This window comes from Cucurbita pepo, chromosome LG18 (assembly GCF_002806865.2).
Source record: "Cucurbita pepo subsp. pepo cultivar mu-cu-16 chromosome LG18, ASM280686v2, whole genome shotgun sequence".
Lineage (NCBI taxonomy): Eukaryota > Viridiplantae > Streptophyta > Magnoliopsida > Cucurbitales > Cucurbitaceae > Cucurbita > Cucurbita pepo.
In genome coordinates this window covers 4607727-4627919 of record NC_036655.1, presented here as the reverse complement: position 1 = coordinate 4627919, position 20193 = coordinate 4607727, and the positions used below count along the sequence as shown (strand labels likewise).

The window sequence follows — 20193 nt, the reverse complement described above, 5'->3', positions numbered from 1 at the left end:
TTTCTTACTTAGCACTCTAATTAATTACTTCTTCGAACAATAAACTCCATTAAAGGAGACCTATCGTGGTCATGGTCGTGGTCCTCGTTATATGCATGTGAAATAATAGCTCAAAGATGAAAATTGAATATAAGGACAAAAAAAAAAAAAAATTTATAAATCTAAAATCATATACTTAAACATTAGAAAAATATAAATCTTACAAGAATTTATTGACTAAAACATTAAAAATATAAAATGGACTAAAATGAAAGTTAACACTATCGTGGCTGACCAATATGTATTTAGCAACCAGTATTAAAAATACTAAGTAAATGACTCCACTCCGAATAAGGCGGTGTATTAAAAACATCTTATTGGCCCAAGTCAAAATCATTAGATTTTCTTAATCGATTATTGGTCTGACAATCCTTGAACTTCTACTGCTTCGTGGTCATGGTATATGGCTTCACCCTCAACAAAGGTTCGTAAAGATCTTTCTAGTATAGATAATCTTCAATCTGTATCTTCTAAAAACCAAAATCGAATCTATCAAATTTTTCAATTCCAATATTTGAACTTTTCATCTTCACAGATCGTGGTGAATTTCACCTAGATCTGATATCAGTTGTTAGGATCGCACAACAACGCACACAATCGATGAAGAAGAACATAAAAAAAATATGAGAGAGAATGCAATGAGAAATATTGGCTAAACGATTTGTATTATGACTTCAGGTATGTACACTAGAGAGAGAATACATCAAATGAATAAAATAGTCTTGAAAGCACTGCCTAATAGATTGTATATATGGATTCAGGTTACTATGGAATATCTACCCTATATATTTCTATTAGATCTTTTATCGTAAATAGTCATTAACAGGTTTAACCACATATGAAATATCTATCCTATATATCTCTCCCATATCTTTTATTATAAAGAGTCATTAGGCTCCATATACCAACAGAAGTTCCATGAGATAAAGTTTTGGGTAATTTTTCATCATTTTTCATAGATTCGAGACTTGAGTTTTTGATATAATCACTTAGGGAGGATTCTCCACAAGATTCCTAAAAGAACTGGATAGAGATTTTGATCCAAAAACAGAGTCTGGGAAGTCCAACCAAGAATGGTAAGAGAGAGTAACGTACCTACTTTGAACGCTCGTAATTCAGCCCATGGTTGCCATTTAATTTCAAGAAAAATGCTAGGGCATTGCCGGATCTATGCTCTATAATCTTGGTGAATGAACCATTTCGATTTGAGTTTGAAGTCAAAAGTTATAAAATGTGAAATTAAAGGAAAAATCTAATCGGAATTCTGATTTGCGATTGCCAGGAGGAGAGAGAAAGTTTCCGGTGTGCCACATGTTGACCGGTGAGAGGAAACACGCGCTGCCAGGCAGAGGACGCGCGGTGTGGAGCAATGCGTCTCCATTCGAACGAAGATACGCGACCTCTCTGCCGACTCAATTCGACCCGCGGTCTGACTCGAAAACTTAACCAATTTGATCCATAGTCCAACCCAAACCCAGACCGGTGATCTGCGACTGTGGAACTTTCCCTGCATGTGGCACTTGCGCATGATTTCCACGCGTGAAATCACTCTCGGCACATGGACCACATGTGTGAGTCTCCTTTTGGTTCGTTCCACTTTCATTTGCTAGATTTTTGTCTCAATTCCAGTACTATATATACTTTTTTTTTTATGTGAAATAGGACTACTTTAGGAAATTCAATTCAATTGAACACTCTTCTAGTGAAAAATCGTGTGCAACAAAGCACGCAACAAGCAAGTAAGTTACCACACGGATTTAGGAAAGAAAATACTTGTGGGATTCGCTTCGATTCCATGCATACTACTAAACCTGCCTTATCGTCCACCTAAGTTACAGAATGGTAGCACTAAATTTAGAAACTTTGAGAATTGTTTACCTATGGTTATCATGCTTTACTCCGCTGTACATATGTTTTATATTATGTTGAAAGGAAGATGGGAGATTTTGTAATTTGCGCTCTCGGTACTTAAGGGATGTTATCGCCCCATGAAGCATGTGAGTGTTTTGCATGAAATGTTGTAGGATGACCTTAGGTGGGAGAATGTGTACTCTTCGTTAATTTAAAAGAACTAGAATCATGTTAAGAATACAGAGTTATGATTAGGTTGGCTCGTCACTAGATCACGACGCCCTAGTAGCTCGAGCCCATAAGGCTGCGAGTCACTAACGGAGGGTGGAGACCCAGTGCACGCGATGGAGATAGAAACCTCATGAGGACTATGACATTGAACTCAAAAGGTAAGGTTTTTGAAGGCCACCTAACCTCTCTAGGAGCCTAGTAGATCACCATGGCCTATAAACCACCATGGGAGTTTCCTTAGGCGGCGAGTAGTGTGATCGGTGTCAACCGGTGCCCCACTACCCCTTCCCTACTTCTAACGAGAATATAAGGTTTAGAAGGGAAGTATGGCCCTAGCTTCGTGGTATGGCCAGGGTTTTTTATTAGGACCCAATAGATGCCAAGCCATTTCTACAGAGGGAACGGTGAGACCATCTCGTATAGCCCAACAGCTAGATGGGACGAGGGAGGGGTCGCGACCTCCGAACGAGGGTGACTTTATGGACTTGTGGGAGATGCCAATTAACTTCCTAAATATGATGCCATATAGTCTCATAACAATGAAGCCAGAGCAGACCCCTAAGAGGGAGACTAAACCTTGATGTCCTAGAGTCAAAGAAAAGTTCATCGGAACCTGTTATGCTAAGAATGCGCTGAGAGCCCACAAATAGGTGGCTTACTGAGTAACTTTTATGCTCAACCCTTGCTACACTTTTTTTCAGGTGCGTGACACTGGTTGAGGAAAGGGCGTGTTTAGAAAACGTGGAAGTCACAAAGGGAAGCAGTTTCGAGGTGTCTGTCTAATCCCTTTTTTTTTTTATAGTTTGACTTCATGACTCTTTAAAATTAAAACTTGTAAACGATTTGTTACATTGTATTGAAACTTTCTTCTTTTGAAACCTATGATTATTGTTTTGATGTTAACCGTTTTCTTGCGTACATATTGCTCCCATATTGCCTTTTGGTCATGATCCATTGTGGAAATTTTGGGTCGTGACAGATTGGTATCAAAGTACAAGGTTTTTTGTATTGTAGACATTTAGGTTAAAGAGTCCTAACCTTTATGACCACACTTGTTAAACACGTGTCATCTGCGATCAAGTAGTCATCTAGATTTGGATCATAGAAAAAGGGGTTGAAGATGTTGTTTTAAGAGTTTTCATGTCGCCAAAGGGGCGAGGAGCTTATGTCGGGCGTGGACCTAGGAGGGGAAGAAGAAGGATCGATAATGACGTGACAGTCCCAACACCTGAGGTGAAACAACATGCACCCCAGGAGGAGATTAGAAAGTTGCCTCAAGAGGACGACAGGCTATACCACAGGCACCTTTGCTTAGGGGCACGAAGGAGGGCGGTGACTCGTGATATTCCTGATGCATACTCTTTGACACAAGTTCCTGAGGTGGTCCCACGGATGCTAGCGACGAACACTAAGGTGCCTCCCAGCCAGCCGACAACAACCTTCACCTTGGAGGTGTTGCAGGCTTTCATAAGGACCTCCATGGAGAATCAACAGACATTCATAAGAACCTCCATGGAAGATCAGGCTCGGACTAACCAGTTGCTGCAGGCCTTCTTTGCCAATCAGACCGAATGAAATTTTTTAGATTTGTTTGGTCATAGTCCAAAAGCTTAGGTTCTAGAGGCGAGTGCAATTTTCGACGCCTATGTAGGTCATTGCTTTGACCTTTCCAATTTGACTGTTGAACAAGAGCATTCTGGATTAAGTGATGAGTTATGTGGTGTGGCTGGTTTATTTTGATGTTGTTGGGATGGAGGAGAGAGATTTTGTGATTTTTTTTCCATTTTTACCTTTTGGTTGATTTTTATTTTTATTTCTATATATGACAAGGTATTATGTTATGCTTTTATTCTACCTTGAAAATGAAAATGTGCAATTTTTGACAAGGAAGTTATGGCTTAAAAATAAAATAAATAATTAATTGTAATCTTCCCGAAAATAGAAAGGATTCGTGTCAGACTTTTATTACCTAATAGGAACATTTCTATTTGTTTGAGTTTCCTTATCCTAAAACCCTAGAATGCAAATGTCTTCATATTATTTTTAAATTCTCATGTCCAACCTTTTACCTCTCTTGAAAACAATTTTCTCTCCCAACTTTCCTCCGGAACGTTGGGTTGCTCTTTGGAGGAAGAATCAAGTAGAAGTAAGGCATTGATGTTGGGATCATTGTGTCAAATAAGGTTGACCGTCGGAAATCGGTGTTGAGGAAGTTGTGGGATTGTCGGCGCATCGCCGGAATCGGGGAGGCGGAAACTAGAGTTTCGTCGCTTGTCGGGTAAGGAAGGCAAGGTTTTTAGAATAGGGTCGAGTTGCAGACGCACACCCAGCAGCTTCGGCAGCTTCGCACGCGTACACAGTGCGGGTCGGCTTGCACGTGTACGAAATCGGCTCGGTTCCGTCAATTCCCGCAGCTTGACTTGGCGGCTTAGTTGGCCGGCTCGGCAACTAGGCTTAGTGGCAAGGTATCACTATAATATATCGATTCCAAGGTTTTTGACACTTCCGAAGCCGTTTCTGCCCTTAGTTTTACCATCCGAGGTCAGTATGGCTCCTAAACGTTAAAGACAGCTTAGGTCGGGGTTTATTTTGATAAATAGCATGAGGTTTAGCTAGGGTACCTTATGAAAGGTTCTAAATTCTTATGTGGTTATCATAGGGTGTATTTAACCGCTGGGACTAGCTCGTTGTGAGTGACTTCAACCAAGACCATCGAGGTAAGTGACCTTACTGTTGGAGTTAGCTTACTACGTGTTGTATGATGGTGCGTGCCCTGTGGCCCCTGCATGCACCATATTTATGTGATATGATTATGTGATGTATAGATTGTGTTGACTGTCGAATGTGTATGTTATGTGATGTATGAACTTGTGTTGATTGTTGACTGTTTATGTTATGTGAAGTCATGAATGAGATGTTAGTATTATATGCCATGAATATGTTGATCGATGTCATAGATACACGTAGAATTATCGAGTCGTGTCATGAGATGTATTTGCAACTGAAATGTACCTTCATGCTATGAATTATGTAATGTTATGTAGTATGTCATGTAATGTGGGTCATGTGAGACACCATGTAATGTAAGAAACGTATATGCGATGTTAGCACTGCTTATGTAATGCCATGTTAGATATGTTAAGGGACCTCATGCATATATGTATGTCACGTGCATCCCCTTTATGTTACGAAAGAATGAATTACGATATTTATGTTCGCCATGATATCATGCGCCCTTTTCTGTTCTGTGGTGTCTGGCGACGTGTAATACGTTATGCCCGACCAAGCTAGGCCCATGGGGTACGTATATGAGCCCGCCTGGTGGGTCAATGTACACGTACATGGGCCATGTGTGAAGGAGTACCACACATCCAACCCTACCCGGAATAGAAAAGCGCCCAAGGCTATGAAAAGTTTATGAAAAGTTAGGTCCCGCTCATGCTCATATGTTGCATGTGTTTGCATTCCTAACCCCAACAGTGGGGTGACTTACTGAGTATTTCATAAAATACTCAAGCCACGTGCTACCTATATTTTTCAGGTAAAGGCAAGGCGTCAATGTACGGTTGACGGCGGAGCTGAGGCCACCATGGAAGTTGGTGACGGGATATTTTTAGGAGTTACTTTAATTAGACTGTTTTAAGTTATAGCATTGAGTATTGTTTTATTTGGATTTATTTTGAATTCAGTATTGAAGGTTTATTTTCGGAGTTTAGGTTTTGTTTTGGATTCATAAATATTTATGAAAGACTCTTTCAAGATTATTTATGATGAGCTTCCGCTTAATGAGATAAGTATGCATGGGTGACGTCACTAATTAGGTTAAAGAAAATTAGGGGCGTTACAGATTTGATTTACCTAATTGAAGTGGAGCACATGAGTCTTGTTGTGGAGATGGTTTACTATAAACTTGAGATTGGCGGTAAGTTTGGGAGTGAAATTTTCTTTGCTGAAAAGCAAGTTGTTGTTGCTGGGTTGTCACAGCTTGAACATTGTTCCTCCCTACGTCTCCATTTGTTACCTTGAAGTTGCTGGGAAACAAGGAGAATGAGAACATATAAGATTGATATTAATTTCCAATCTTTTTCGGTATAACTCCGCTCTTGAAATAGATTCAAGAAAAATGGATAGCAATCAATAGATACGAAGGGATGGGTAGGGTATAGATACAAGGCCCGAGTTAGGGGGCATGATAGTTGAATCCCATTACTTAAAATGGATTTCCAAAAGTACAACCCACCTTCTTTTGATTGTGGGAAATTAGATCAAGTGGCAGCAGAAAGTTGGCTCGAGACGGTGGAAACAGTTTTCCTATATATGAATTGTTCAGCTCAATATCAGTTACCCTTTGGTACGGATATGTTGAAAGGTGAGGCGCATTTCTGATGAAAACCGCTCTGATTGAAGATCATGTGTCAGCCAGCCAAAGGAAGGAGAAATGTGTGCAGCATAGGAGGGTGAAATGTGGCACAACCTTGAAATAGCTCGCTAGATTAAAAGTTGTGTGCTCCGGGTTGGAAGGTGCCACATGTTGATTAACGAAAAACGAAGGAATGCTATGCAAACTAAGTTTTGAACGCGGGATGTGAGACTCGGAGTCTCCAATCTAAGTAAGCTCGGAAAGGCACGCAAGCCTAAGTAGCCATTTGTACTTTTATTAACAATACTTGTAGGGATCGTTAGGACATGCAAACATATCTTACCTTAGGTGTTAAGAATATACGTGATTAGAACTTTAAAAGAATAAATTGGATGAGAATGCCATGTATGTTAGGGTAAATTAATGAAATGCACTACGGTGAGATTTTAAGATTTTTAAGATGCATGTTGTTTTAGATGTTTTCCATTGTGCTAGTAACGAAGAATGTGATCTATTGTGCTAGTAACGAAGAATGTGATCTATGCTCCAATTGATTGATGGATGTTATCTCTTGTTGAGCTTGCATGAATGTTGAAATAAAGTATTTTATATTTTAGGTGATTGATAGGATTATCCCCTCGAAAAAATATGAATTGATGGTATTAATATAACACAGGCGGAAGCAATTTGGATCTTAGGCACTCTAAGTACATCAATTATAGTAAATTAGCTACCACGTTCAAAAGCATTAAAATTCAATGAGTTTGAATACTAACCTTTTGTCGCTCAAGTTTCTTTTTCCTCACGAACCGGTTTCAAACCACCACTAGTGTCTTCTTCACTATTCTCCGGCCCTACAACGGGATTGTGGAATCCGGTGAGTGACTAAACTTGGGAGGGATTTAGTATATATGAAGAGAGAGTTTGTGAGAGATTTTTCTCAAGATTTTTTGTGAAGGAAGACCTTCCATGTACCATGATCACTCTATTTATAGGGTCATGTGTGCATGTTCATGCAAATTTGAGATCACCAAATTTTGACACTCAAAATTCCACTCAAATGTTTGGAATTATGTGGCAAGCATTCGAAGTTTGAGTTCTTCAAATTTTCACACTCAAAATTCCACTAAGATTTGTGGGGTTTATTTGGGCAAGCATGCAAGTTTGGTTAAACCAAATTTTGACACCTTAAAATTCCACTAACTCAAACATGAATTTTTCCAGATGAAGTCTTCGTTTTAATTCAACAATTAATTTGAATAATTAATTTCAAATTAAAGTAATATTAAATGATTAATTAAACTATTTAATTAATATTTAATATTAATTCAAATGTCAATCCCAATCAATTAAGATATTTAAATCTTATTTAAATATCTCAGATTCTCTCTTTTCGTTTAATTTGTAAATAAAACAAAAATGCGGTTAAATATATCGTATATATGTAGCGCATATTCCCTAAGTTGAATTCGAACACTTCGAACTCACTCGTCACACTGTTCTATGGTTTAGTTCGGTATGAGCTAGCAGAGAGACCTAATGGACCTATAGATCATGGGCTCCAACGATCCAAGATTAACCGGTTAAACTCATTAACCTTGTTAACCAACATTCGTTAACTATTAGGACACTCCACTATAGCCTAGTAGTTGCACTCCCCTCACTATAGATATATTTCTGTCCATTTGATATAACCATGATTAGTAAGTCAATCCTTCACAGGTTGTTCGTAACTAGATCTGGGTCAATTTACCATTTTACCCCTGAAGTTACTTCTTGTTTCTTATGTCTCACTGATCCTCTAATGAACAATTGGTTTGTGGTTCAACTAGTAAACCGAATCCCTTTCAGGCCAATAAGAGGGTGGGGCTCCTTGTTCAAGACCTGGAGTCAGTGCTTAAGGGAACTACCTCTCTTTTATCCCTAAAAGTGGGTAGGAGTGAGTTCCATCTTGCACCCCACGTCCCCAGCCATTCACCCAATCTTACCCCTGAAATGGAAGGCCTATTGAGTCAGCGAACTCTAGCCACTCTTACCCATGCAAATCTAAGGATAATTCCGAATAAACAGGAGTTCATGGTTAGCTCAGGATTAAAATTGAGTTACCTAGGTTATCAAATGAAAAGAAAATTAGTCTCAACAGTAAACAACATTATAAAGTGAGAGTGATTTTCTTCATGGTCCGATCTTATGCAATACTCATTGCATAGGACACTCCCACTCACATGTCTCCACAGGTACAATTTAGTGATCACATTGTTTATGTCATATACAAAAGTGGGCCGCATCCATAGTGTCCCCAAGATAAGATACTCCGCCTTATCCCCATACTATAGATCATTTTAACTATATACTTGAACTTGATCCACTCTTATGTCTCTACATATAGTTCAAGTAATCATACTATAGTCAGAGTGTTCTTAGTTTATTGGATTTAGATTAATAATCGTAAAGTTCACTTTATTCAATAATAATCTTTACTGAATAAACAACAATAATAACTTTATTGAAAATAGAATATGTTTTTGTTTACAAACTATGAGTTTTAGGACATAAAACCCAATATGAATGTACTAAATTAAGAATAGGGCGTAGAGCTAGGCTAGTTTCACATTGATCTAGGTTAGAACGTTTTTAATAGATCAAGCATCTAAAGATCTTGAGCGGTGATCAGTGGTCAAGACTATAATACTCCAAGAAATTAGATTTAGCCCTAAGGAGCTAGTCTCAAGTATCCTGGAAATTTGAGTTTGAGATTTAATCTACCTAGATGCCCTAAGAAGCTAGTAAACCTATATGGTGCCCAAGGAAATCTAAGAAAGCATAAAAGGTTACTAGCAGTGTGAACGGTATCACTAGAGCTTGATCGCATCCTATTTTCTCCAGTAGCTCAATAACATTATTTGGCGAACTAGGTTAGATCTAGTAGTACTCCTGCTAAACAATAGACATTTAGTTACCATTGTGAGTAGAAACAAGTCGAGAGCCTAGGCCACTTTTTCGTAAATTAGTCTTGAGAGGGGATGAGGGACTACATAAGAAGTTTAGCTCATAATGAGTATCACTATTGTATGTGAAAATGATTAGATGCTCCCTAAACAAGGTCGTTGCATTGTAAAATTGTCTTGAGAAGGGATGAGGGGCCACATAGGTAAACTTAGTAGGTGATCGGCACACAAGGTCACTCTCCTAGGTTTGACTCGATGGTGGTCGTTGTGGAATTGCCACTAGTTAACCTTACATAACGATGTTTTGAAAGAGACCCCATTCTGTTCTATGAGATATGACGATGTCACACCTCAACCAAGGATATCGATTGTTCACTGCCAAGGAAAAGTAAGTTTACTAAGTATGAGAATAAAAAGTTGTCTCACTCGAGAGGTGAGATACGTCATCCAATAGATCTGCAGCGTTAGACCCAGTAAACAACTTCCATACTCTGATTGAGTTTGTGACAAGTAAGAGAAGCGCCCTAATAGCTGTAGAAATATGTTCAAACTTCCTAGAGTCTTAGAGAAAAGACAGTGGCAACTTACAAGGAATTAGATGCGATAAGAATCTACAAGTAGGCCACTTACTAATTACTTTTATACTCATTCCATTCTACATTTCTTTTTAGATGCTTGCTCATTGTCAATCGGAAAGAGCGATTAGGATTTGTGCAGTCATAGAGAGAGTCGTCCCGATGCATCAGTCTAGTCTGTTTGTGTATTTTAATTTTTTTTTTTATGTTTTAAAATTTGTATCCCAATCTTAGGGCCCAAATTTGTAATAAATTTGAAAAGTACTCATACATGATCTCAAGTTGTTTTAAAATTGTAATGTTATTTGTCTTTAAATTACTTACCTTAAACAATCTTTAAGTCTTGAAAATTAGGTCGTTAGATCTTGAAAAAGCGCAATTGGTTAAACGCAATGCCTATACTTGTAGCAACTCGTCTAATGATCAGCTCTTTTTTGTGTAGCATCAGCTCTTATCAATGATTAGTTGTGTTAACATATCATTTTGGAGGGTGTTAAAAAGAAATTTCCCAATATCTTGCATGTTAATGAAAATCAAACATGATTGTTATTATTTTTCGAAATAAAGTAAGAATGAATATATAGAAAAAAAAGGGGGAAAAAAATGCTGAAAGAAGAATAAAATCAATGCAGAATGAGAAGGAATACATGTTCGCACTCCATACCTTAAGGATGGCATTTCCAAGTTCCATATGCATTCCATTCTACAACAGTACAGTGAACTTAAAAAGCTATTATAATAACTCTATTCTAATAAAAGCATCAGAAACTGAAAAGAATGTGGTGGTGCATCCAAAAACGAAATGAATTAACAAACCTTCCATGGAATTCACGTTCATCCTTGCCTTCTTCTGGACTTGAATCTTCTCTCCTTGCTTCTGTTGCTAAAAATTAATTCTACCGATTCATCAAGATCTATTACAAACCTCATCATGCTGGCTATTCTAAAGTCCTTTGGATTTCTTCAGTGCTGCTTTCGCTTTCCTCGGTAGATTCTCGAGTTTTAGGTGAACCCGTTGGCGTGGAGCTGCTCGTTGATGGGTTGTATCTCTTAAGGAGCCTATCTTTGTTTTTATTCCACCAATCTTCTGCTTGCTGCCCATCAAACCTCCTCTTGCTGCAACGGATTGTAATTTTCAACCAAGTGACACAAGCAAGGAAAACTAAAATACCAACATAAACTTGTGCTACATTTTTCCAATATGGATGAGTTTCCAGAGTGGTTCTCATACATCTAAACCTGTAGAGATTTAAACAAAGTGTTGCATAAAGAAGAGATGTTATGCATCTGAGAGAGTAATGATACCTGAATTTAACGCGTTTGAAAATCTTGGTACCATTTGAAAGTACAACCAAAGTTACGTAAATACCAGGTTCAAACTGCTCGGTAAATTGCTGTTCGCCTTCAGTTGGTGGTGTTGAAGCTACTGGAGATATCGAGCCATTTTCTGTACTCTCAGAAACTTCCTCCCCTGTACTAGCAGAAATTTTCTTACTTTCCAGGAGACTATTTACATTGTCCTGCGTTAAGGCCTTCATTCCCAAAGCATCCAAGTGGTCTTCTATCCTCTTTGAAGAATCATCAAGTGAGGGAGTAGATCCATTATTGAGCATAGTTACAATGTTAGCTTTTCCATGACTCGTAGACGTTTTCGATGTCTCAACCATATTTAAGAAAGCTTCAGCTTGGGCATACATGGCTTTAAAATTTTCACCATCGGAAATCTCAGGTGGCAGCTTCTCTTTCATTTCCTTCAACTGAAGAACCAAGTGGAACAAATTTACATTAAATCAACATGCGTCACTAGTATTTGAATTATTGGTTATCAATTCTAAATGAAGGATACAGAAATCAAACAATTTGACATATTAAGAGCTTAGAAGATTGCTTATCTTATCTAATAAAATAACAGCTCTCCAAAAACCTGTAAATAAACTTAGCTAGGCTACCAATGACGTCAACAGCATTCTTTCCGGTTATTTGAACAAGCTATTAAACAAACTGAAGTAACTAAAACGGTGAAATATTTGGATTACCTGGTCTGTTATGGTTGTAACTAATTTCTTTGCTACTTTGCACTTGGAGGACTCTTCTTCAACTAATGAAGCTGCTTCCGTCGCAAGTTTTTGCCAATTTTGAATTTCAGTACCTTGAATATCACATTTCTGCTTCAAACTCTTAACCTGAAAAACAGGGGAGGGTGTAATTTATATGAATGAAACAAAGTTTCTTTGGGTGTAGGTTTCTTTAGAAAAGACATGCGAATCTAAAAAAATATGGATTCACTAGGAGTCAAGTTAATACTTGGCTTTGAAGCTTTGATTTATCTTGAGCTAACGTCTCATTTGACTTCCTCAGAGAGTCGATAACACTCCTTGAAAATACTGGAGTAGTTAAGCGTGGTGGGCTTGGCCTCCTTGAATATGGTGATGCAGGTCTTGAGTTGCCCATTGGTGGTGAATGCGGTGCTGCAGCAACTGCAGGCCTCAAAGCATTTTGAATAGCACTCAACGAGCTTGGAAATGCAATGTCTTTCAGTTGCTGAAGAGATGGCACCTGAGAAGCTCTGACCATAGAAGGAGAAGTTGGTCTACTCCCTGGTCTTACTGATTTAATCTCATGATATTTAACAGGTTCTGTGGTGGGAGACAATAGGATGCGAGAGGGTCTCACCTCCACTCGATCAAATTTTTCCTTGTAATCTGTTGAACGACGATTGGCCGTCAATTTTCTATTTACAGCCAAATTGATGCCAGCCTCAGCAGCTTTAAGTTTTGCATGACATGAATCACAAACGCGATGTGGTTTGCCTGGGGTAGGTGCCAATGCTGCTTTCAAAGCTTTCTTGGAGCTGCATGAATGACAATGCACCAGCCCACAGTTATAGCAATTGTGCCTCTTCCTTGTGAAACCAAATGCTTGACGGCAACCAGTGCAAACTGACTGATCTGCTCCACTAACCCACTTATGAATACATATACTTGAAGTGAAATTTGACCCACAAGATATGCTTTTAACATGCCTGTCCTTCAAAGCTTCCACGAGTGCGGGGGACTTCCTGTCCTCTACATCTCCATGTCCTAATCTTCCATTGGAACCCCTACCCCAAGAAAATACTTCATTTCTTGATGTGAGAGCAATTGTGTGATATGCACCGCAGGAAATTTCTTCAACAAATTCACCAACTAATCTATCCTGCACTAAGCAAGGAATAACTCCATCTGCACTTGGATTGCCTAGCTGACCATATGCAGTCCCACCCATGGTAAACACGTGACCTGATGTGGTAAGAGCCACAGTCATGTAGTGTCCACAAGCTAACTGGTGGAAATTGTAATCCATAAGCGAAGGAACGCAAGTAGGAAGCAGATAAGTTTCCTTGTTTCCATGACCCAATCGATATTTATCACCATCACCCCAAGTGAACAACTTCCTAGATGACACATTTGAACCAGTCTGACCCATAACCTCAACAATAGCAGCAGTATGCCAGACTCCACAAGCAACTTTTATGGTCCTACGTCCACTCAATAGTTGCACCTCTCTTGGATATGCCACGCTCTCCCTATCGCCATGGCCTAATACACCATATGTTCCATCACCAAATGTGTATAGTTTTCCATTTGAAGTTGCCAGTGCTGAATGCCACGTGCCACATGCAACAGATAAAACTTGAAGCCCTTCCAGTGGACCGACAACTCTTTTTGGTATCCAGTGACTAACATCAGTGCCATGACCAAGAATTCCAGAATTAAAGATACCATCACCCCAAGTGAATAAATCATTTGAAGAGGTTACGGCACATGTATGGTACTCGCCACAGGCTATAAAGTCTACATTGCTAACTGCTAAAAACTCAACAAGATGGGGGTGACTAAGATCTCTATCAACTCCATGACCGAGACGTCCCCCACATTCTTCACCCCATGTGAAAACCTCGCCTTGCCTCGTTACAAGAGCAATGTGTCGGACACCGCAAGCAATCTGATGAACATCAAGAACAACGTTCGTCTCCAATGGCTTTGGAGTGAGCACATCATTTTTAACTGGCATTGGACTTGAACTTCCATCTGGTAAAACTAAATCAGACCAAATCTCTCCCCATACGTAAACGTCACCTAATGACTCTATATCATCTGGTCCAGATCCTCCACTTGAACAACTAGGAGTGCTTGATACACTGCTGCGGAAACCATCTCCTCCACTTGGTCTTAGTTGCATATTTGCACGTTCCAAACCCACATCTGAACTTACCAGATGCAATGGAGACTCACGAGAATTTAAATCAATAGAATCCCTTCCACGAGCTATGCTGTTACTAAATCCTAAAGTTGCACCTAAAGGTCGATTACTTTGACAGAAGTTGCTAGCATCCTGAACCTGGAAAATAATAGTCAATCATAGGTTACAAACTTTTTTGATAGGTTAGCATAGAAATTAGGTACATGATAACCAGATAAAAAGCGTAATCGCCCAACCCAGGTGATCTATGGTTATATAATAAGGAATCAAGATTGTAAACAATACTGCCCACATTTGGAAGATTTTTAATCACGTTCTACTACTTGGGTAAAACATTCACTTACTCTATAACTTGGAAAAGAGAAAAAAAAAATAATAATAATAAAAGATCAACATATATAGTTTGAAATAAGGCTGTATCTACTTTTAAAATAGTTTTATTTTGAGAACAATGAATCACAGAATATAAATTAAATCTAAAATTATGACACTGTTTTCATATATTCTTTAGTGTGCTAAAGAATGAAAGAAATTGTAGACTTTTGTTTTCCAACAAACCCTTTTATTCTATGGCTCATGAGTTCTCAGTCATAATTTATAGGCTAGAAGTGGTATGGCAAAGTGACGCCTTTCCAACTTTCCTAACATATTGCAGATAATGTGTGAGAAAATATTGACTCATCCTTGAGCAAGCATTAGAGGCTTATCCATAATATGATGCATCGAGTTCCATCTATATTGCAAGTATGACAATTTTCTGCAGGAAGATTTTCTCTATGAAACCATCGTGCTGTTGCATTAACCTGAAGAAATAGCTCCGTAATGACGTCTTTCATGTGAATTCAACATTGATGCAAGAGCAATACCAGAAAAAATCTAACTGCCAAGGATAAAAGCAAAAATGAACAAGACCATGCTCATTATAGGAATGAATGAAAAGTAAAAACTCACATCTGGAAATTCACACCTAGAACGTCCATGATGTGGTCTTGAAGAAATTAAATTCTTAAGGCCAACAAGCCAGACTTCAGCTTCACTTTTGTCCTTGCAGATCTATAAACAGGTAGTAGATGACAGAAATCATTCGATTACTCTCCAATCGGAGATACTACAAATAAAAAGATGAAACTTGAATATTTTCTTGTGGTTCACTAACCAAATCAAGTGACCGCTCCCCGTTTCTATACAACAATGAAAAAGATAAGTAATCTTTTTCAGGCCTCAAATACCTTCTGAATACAGCCTGTAAAGGGAAAAAAGAAAAGAGGAGAAAAAAAGAAGAAATCTCATTATTATTCTTTCAAGTTCAAAACGTAAATTCTAGTAATATGAACGAAGATAAGAGAACAAGAGGAGAAGAAAACACAGCAAAAGAATGAACACAAGTGGCTTTTGATGTAAGTTAATAAAGCTAATTAAGGTGACAAATTAAGTCATTGAACCAGCAAACAATCAAAAAACTAAATATAGTAGAAATTCTATATTGACAAACATATAGCCATGCCACGAGAAGATCCTGCATCATATGCATTCCTTATAGTTAATCACAGGTATGCATATTCTATTACTTAGCTTTTTTAGGGCAATTTTAACTCACAGTTCTTTGTCCTGGGATAATTCGTGAGATGCTAGATAGCTTCAAGGTTCTTTCTTCCCCATGTGAATACCAGATCAGCTTGGTTTCGTCCTGAAAATTAGTTGCAGTAAAATTAAATTTTGAAGACATACATAACCTGACATCGTGATGCCTGTGGACAAGATGATCAAACTGATGAAATGGTCAATAGATGTATTAGTCTTGTTATGTTTGTCTATGGTCCATCATCTTGGTCACACGTTGCCACATATGTTGAGCCTGCTATGACCCTAAAATCTGAAATACATATCTTCAACTATCGATGAAGTTACGAAATGAAAGTATTTGGAGAAGTGAAGACAGAATTGGTGAATGTATTATGGAAACTTATTTACGATTTGTACCGAACACACCAGAAATCCAGAGAGTGAAAATTTGTATTGTGTTGGGGTAACCACCAATATGTTCTAATAAATCTAGTTGTTCATCTCATACACGTTCATCATTCATAATAGAACTGAGGGGAATAAAATTTTAATAATGCATTATGCATGTAATGAACACCACAAATAACAAATCCGTAACTTATGGCACTATAGAACAACCCTCAAAAGGAATTAAGTAATAAATATGTTTTGAGTCTCAACAAGGAAATTATTACTTACAGTAGAGATTCTGAATGGGCAGAGCTTGGGCCTTCCTTTTCGGCTATACTTGATTAATTGAGTTCCTTTTTTCAAAGCGATGAGTGCCTTGAAAATGATAAACCAAGAAACGCATTTAAGAGAAAAGAAAAGACAAAACAGAGCATCGAGGTCGGAGGGAGATGTATATGAAGGAAGCATGAGAAAAACTGACTTGCTCAATATCACGCTCGTGATTCCCATAGCTAGCAGGATCTGCCATTCCATCTGAGAAAATCGTGGACAAACCGCATGAAGAAGAAGCACAACAATGTCGACAAGCGACAATTGCATGAGGTAGTGCGGTGGCGACCTGCGTACCCCAGTCTTCTTCATAGATGCATGTGCTGCTTCCTTCTCTTGTGACCTCTCATCAAAATTCTCCAAATCCACGTTTCAGATAAAAACACACAAAACGCGATTTGAAGCTCTGATTTGGACAACCGGGACGTCATAGAAAATTCAATGAAAATCAACATTCATAGATCAGACAGTTCTCAACAATACAATCGATTGAAAATAAGAAATCCGGAAAACGAAACGAAAGAGGAAGGAATAGTATTACCTGTTATCATGCGAAATGAAAACCAGAGACCGCAATTGCGAAAAGAATTCGGGGAAGAAACGAAGAAGAAGCTGCAATGCAATAGAATGCATGTGGATTCATGAATTTCACTATTTTTTCGGTTGGAAGAGGAAAAAGTGGTTTCTCGGCCGTGGCGCGATTATGGAAGCCATTAAACAACACCAACACTAACAACCGTTGGATTTTAAATATTCTATCTTCGCCCTTCATTCAAACATCACATTGACTTCCCAACCTTATGACTTTTTACTTTTTTATCTTTTAAAAAAACATTTAATCTCATTACCTTACTTTAATTTTTAATTAGAGGATATGTTAGTGGGTAAAAATTCAATTACATGTTTCCAATCCTTCTTCTTGTAATTATTCCAATTATTCCGCTAACAAAAACCCTTTGTACCAACTTTCAGACGACTTTATTGAAATGTGACTTCACAACCCTGGTTTATGCATTTATTATATGATCTCTCATCCTCGGACTGGTATAAGGAGAGTGGATTCCATTGGGTTCTCCACTTTCATCCTATATAACACTCCCCTAAACGGTCTACTAGGTCACATGGGCTATAAACAACGTGAACCTAAGCATAAAATCTATGTCTGAGATGCAAACTAGGATTCATAATTTAAATTGGCTCATGTTACCCCAACATTCCCCTGCCTCCTCCACGACGTAATCTAAATTTTGGCATCCTACAAAGCAATGCATCTTGTACAAAGTCTAAGTAGGATATCCCACCAAAGTGAGGAAAACATGTGATCAAGATGTACCGTGTATAGGAGGTTTGGGGTGATTTTGGGCATAAGGCGAGTCTGAGTAGAGTAATATCTAGCCGTCTACGTCATGGTAGGCTTAAAGCTTGAGTTGTGCACTTCTTCAAACAATCATAGAGTAATATCATAGATTCATAAGTTTATAGTTCAAGTTTAAGGGTCCATCACAGGAAGTTAAAGGCACAACCTAGCCATATGTCATACTATGAGGTTTATAAGCTATAGTCCAAGCATACAAGTCATAAACATATCTACACTTCGTAGTCTCATGCAAACATTATACATCATAAATAAATGTCATATTGAAGTTCATTAGAATATAAATTCTCACGAAATGTTTGTAGGGGCATTTTTGTCATTTTTACCATAATTTTGGTTTATGCACCCAACATACTCCAATATCTTTGAAATTATTCCTAGTAGTTCATTACAAATACGCCTCATATAAAATTTCAAGTCATTTTAAGTTCTTTTAGGCAAACATTATGAAAATATTATAATTGGTGTAGGTATTAAGTCTCACAGTCTCATCGAGAGAAAGTAGGTTGTGACTCCACCCTCAAGATAAACAAGGGGCGACCTGCAAGTGGTGCCCATCCAATTCACGTTTGGGCCAAGATTGAGAAGTGTCATGATGCGACCGAGATGCGACCGAGAAGGACGGTGCATCATCTAACACACCAAGAGTGTGCATTCAATCTAAGTCGAGACATATGCAAGGTTCAAGAGAACGAGGCAACATAAGTATCGAAAACAAGTTCAAAGAGGGCCAGGTAGACCCTGGGCCATAACCTCAGAAGTTGGGGTTTCAATATGGGTTTTGGCATGCATCTCAGGAATTAAGTCCGTCGATATGAAAGATGAAAACTCACCAAATTTGGTGTCAAACAAATACTTGACGAACTATGCACGAGGCCGTATGTCTGCTCGCCAAATGACGTCTACTCGAAAAGGATTGGAATGCCTCAAAATGTATAGGGGGGAGGCACGGTGTTGGCTCTCCACCACCCTTGGACTTTGTGGCACGCGTGGGCGAACATCATAGGATGAGTGTCTCGGGCATCTTCCTTTAAAAAGGATCTTGAGGATAGTACCAGACGACACGGGTGTGCTGGTATTGCGCCCCAACCCATATGTTGGAGGTTGGATTATGCACCAGCTATCCTGAACGTATATCGTAAATGGTTTAACATAGACATGAGAGAGTCTAATGCTCGAGCAAACTCAGATGGATGGATGTTCGAGATGTCTCGATGAGATGAACGACACATGGGTCCGTTTCCAATGAATGTGTCCTGGGACATGGGATGACATTACATTGCATATATCATGTTGTTAGAAACCGAGATGACAATGAGATGCAACGTTATGTCGCACATGATTGAGCATGCACGCACGAGCATTGTGTGTGACCGAACAAGCTTGAATTCTGCACAAGCTATGTTTGGTTGACGAAGGCAAACCTCGCCGACGATCTAACGAAGCCACAAAGTCGGGCGAAAAATGTGAATGGGACTTTTGTTCTCCCTTAATGCTTGTTGTGAATGTGTCAAATTCACGATGCTGCACGATTGAAGATGTACGACCATGATACTAAGCATGCTCCTGTGTCCATCAAACTTTTCATCCATCCTTATTAAAAGGTACTTGGCCACCTGTTAAAATCTTATGCATAGCAGATGTCATTAATTGGTTAATTTTATAACTTATGATTCCCAAATAAAACTTTTAATTTAGGTCCTTATCTCACGCTTCTTGACCTAATCTTTACTTATTTATAAATTAACTTAAGATTAAGAGGTAATACCAAGTGGTTCCTACAAGTATTTCTTTGAGTCAAAGTGGTTGCTTATTTGATTATATAGGGTGTCAGCTATTCACCACATGATAGCTCACTTTAGCCGAGGGGTGAAGAGTTGATATTATATCTTCCTTTATAATACATTCTAAAGCATTTTCCTTTTGGTTGAAGTAAACGCCATTTTCGCAAATAGTCATATGGCCTCATGGAGATCCGTCTTGTGTTCGATTGACATCAAATTTGATGACCTTTTATCTTCCATGTATACCGACTTAACTTCAGGGCCACATGTCAAAGCTCACTCCAGAATCTTGACTGTTGCGTCTAAGCTTGCTTATGCCTCCACTTCGAAATTATGCATAGTCTTGTCGATGTGTTGGATGATGCACTGTCATTCATGGTCGCATCATGACACTTGCCTTGGCACAATGGGCACCAGTTACAACCAACTCTCTTCTTAGAAGAGTTGTCACTCACAAAATTGTTGAATAATTATCAGTCTTGACCTTTTTTTTTTTTTTTTTTTA

At 38.6% G+C, this 20193-nt stretch overlaps 1 protein-coding gene across 4 annotated transcripts; it reads right to left on the bottom strand.

Moving 5' to 3' along the window:
- Positions 1–10612: 10612 nt before the first annotated feature.
- Positions 10613–17212, bottom strand: LOC111779627 (PH, RCC1 and FYVE domains-containing protein 1-like). 4 transcript variants are annotated; one of them, XR_002812711.1, is made up of 11 exons: positions 17071–17212; positions 16681–16935; positions 16488–16574; positions 15844–15933; positions 15403–15489; positions 15198–15299; positions 12309–14384; positions 12041–12187; positions 11310–11761; positions 10821–11120; positions 10615–10707 (listed from the first exon to the last, which is right to left on the bottom strand). XR_002812711.1 is itself a non-coding variant. In XM_023659712.1 (10 exons), the coding sequence occupies exons 2-10, from the start codon at positions 16726–16728 to the stop codon at positions 10943–10945; spliced, it is 3267 nt and encodes a 1088-aa protein (XP_023515480.1). In that variant the 5' UTR covers positions 16729–16935; positions 17071–17212; the 3' UTR covers positions 10613–10942. The 4 variants fall into 4 exon arrangements, 3 of the variants coding, with proteins under 3 accessions (XP_023515480.1, XP_023515481.1, XP_023515482.1); XM_023659712.1 differs by having other exon boundaries at positions 10613–11120; XM_023659714.1 differs by lacking the exon at positions 10615–10707 and having other exon boundaries at positions 11028–11243; positions 11374–11761.
- Positions 17213–20193: the final 2981 nt, after the last annotated feature.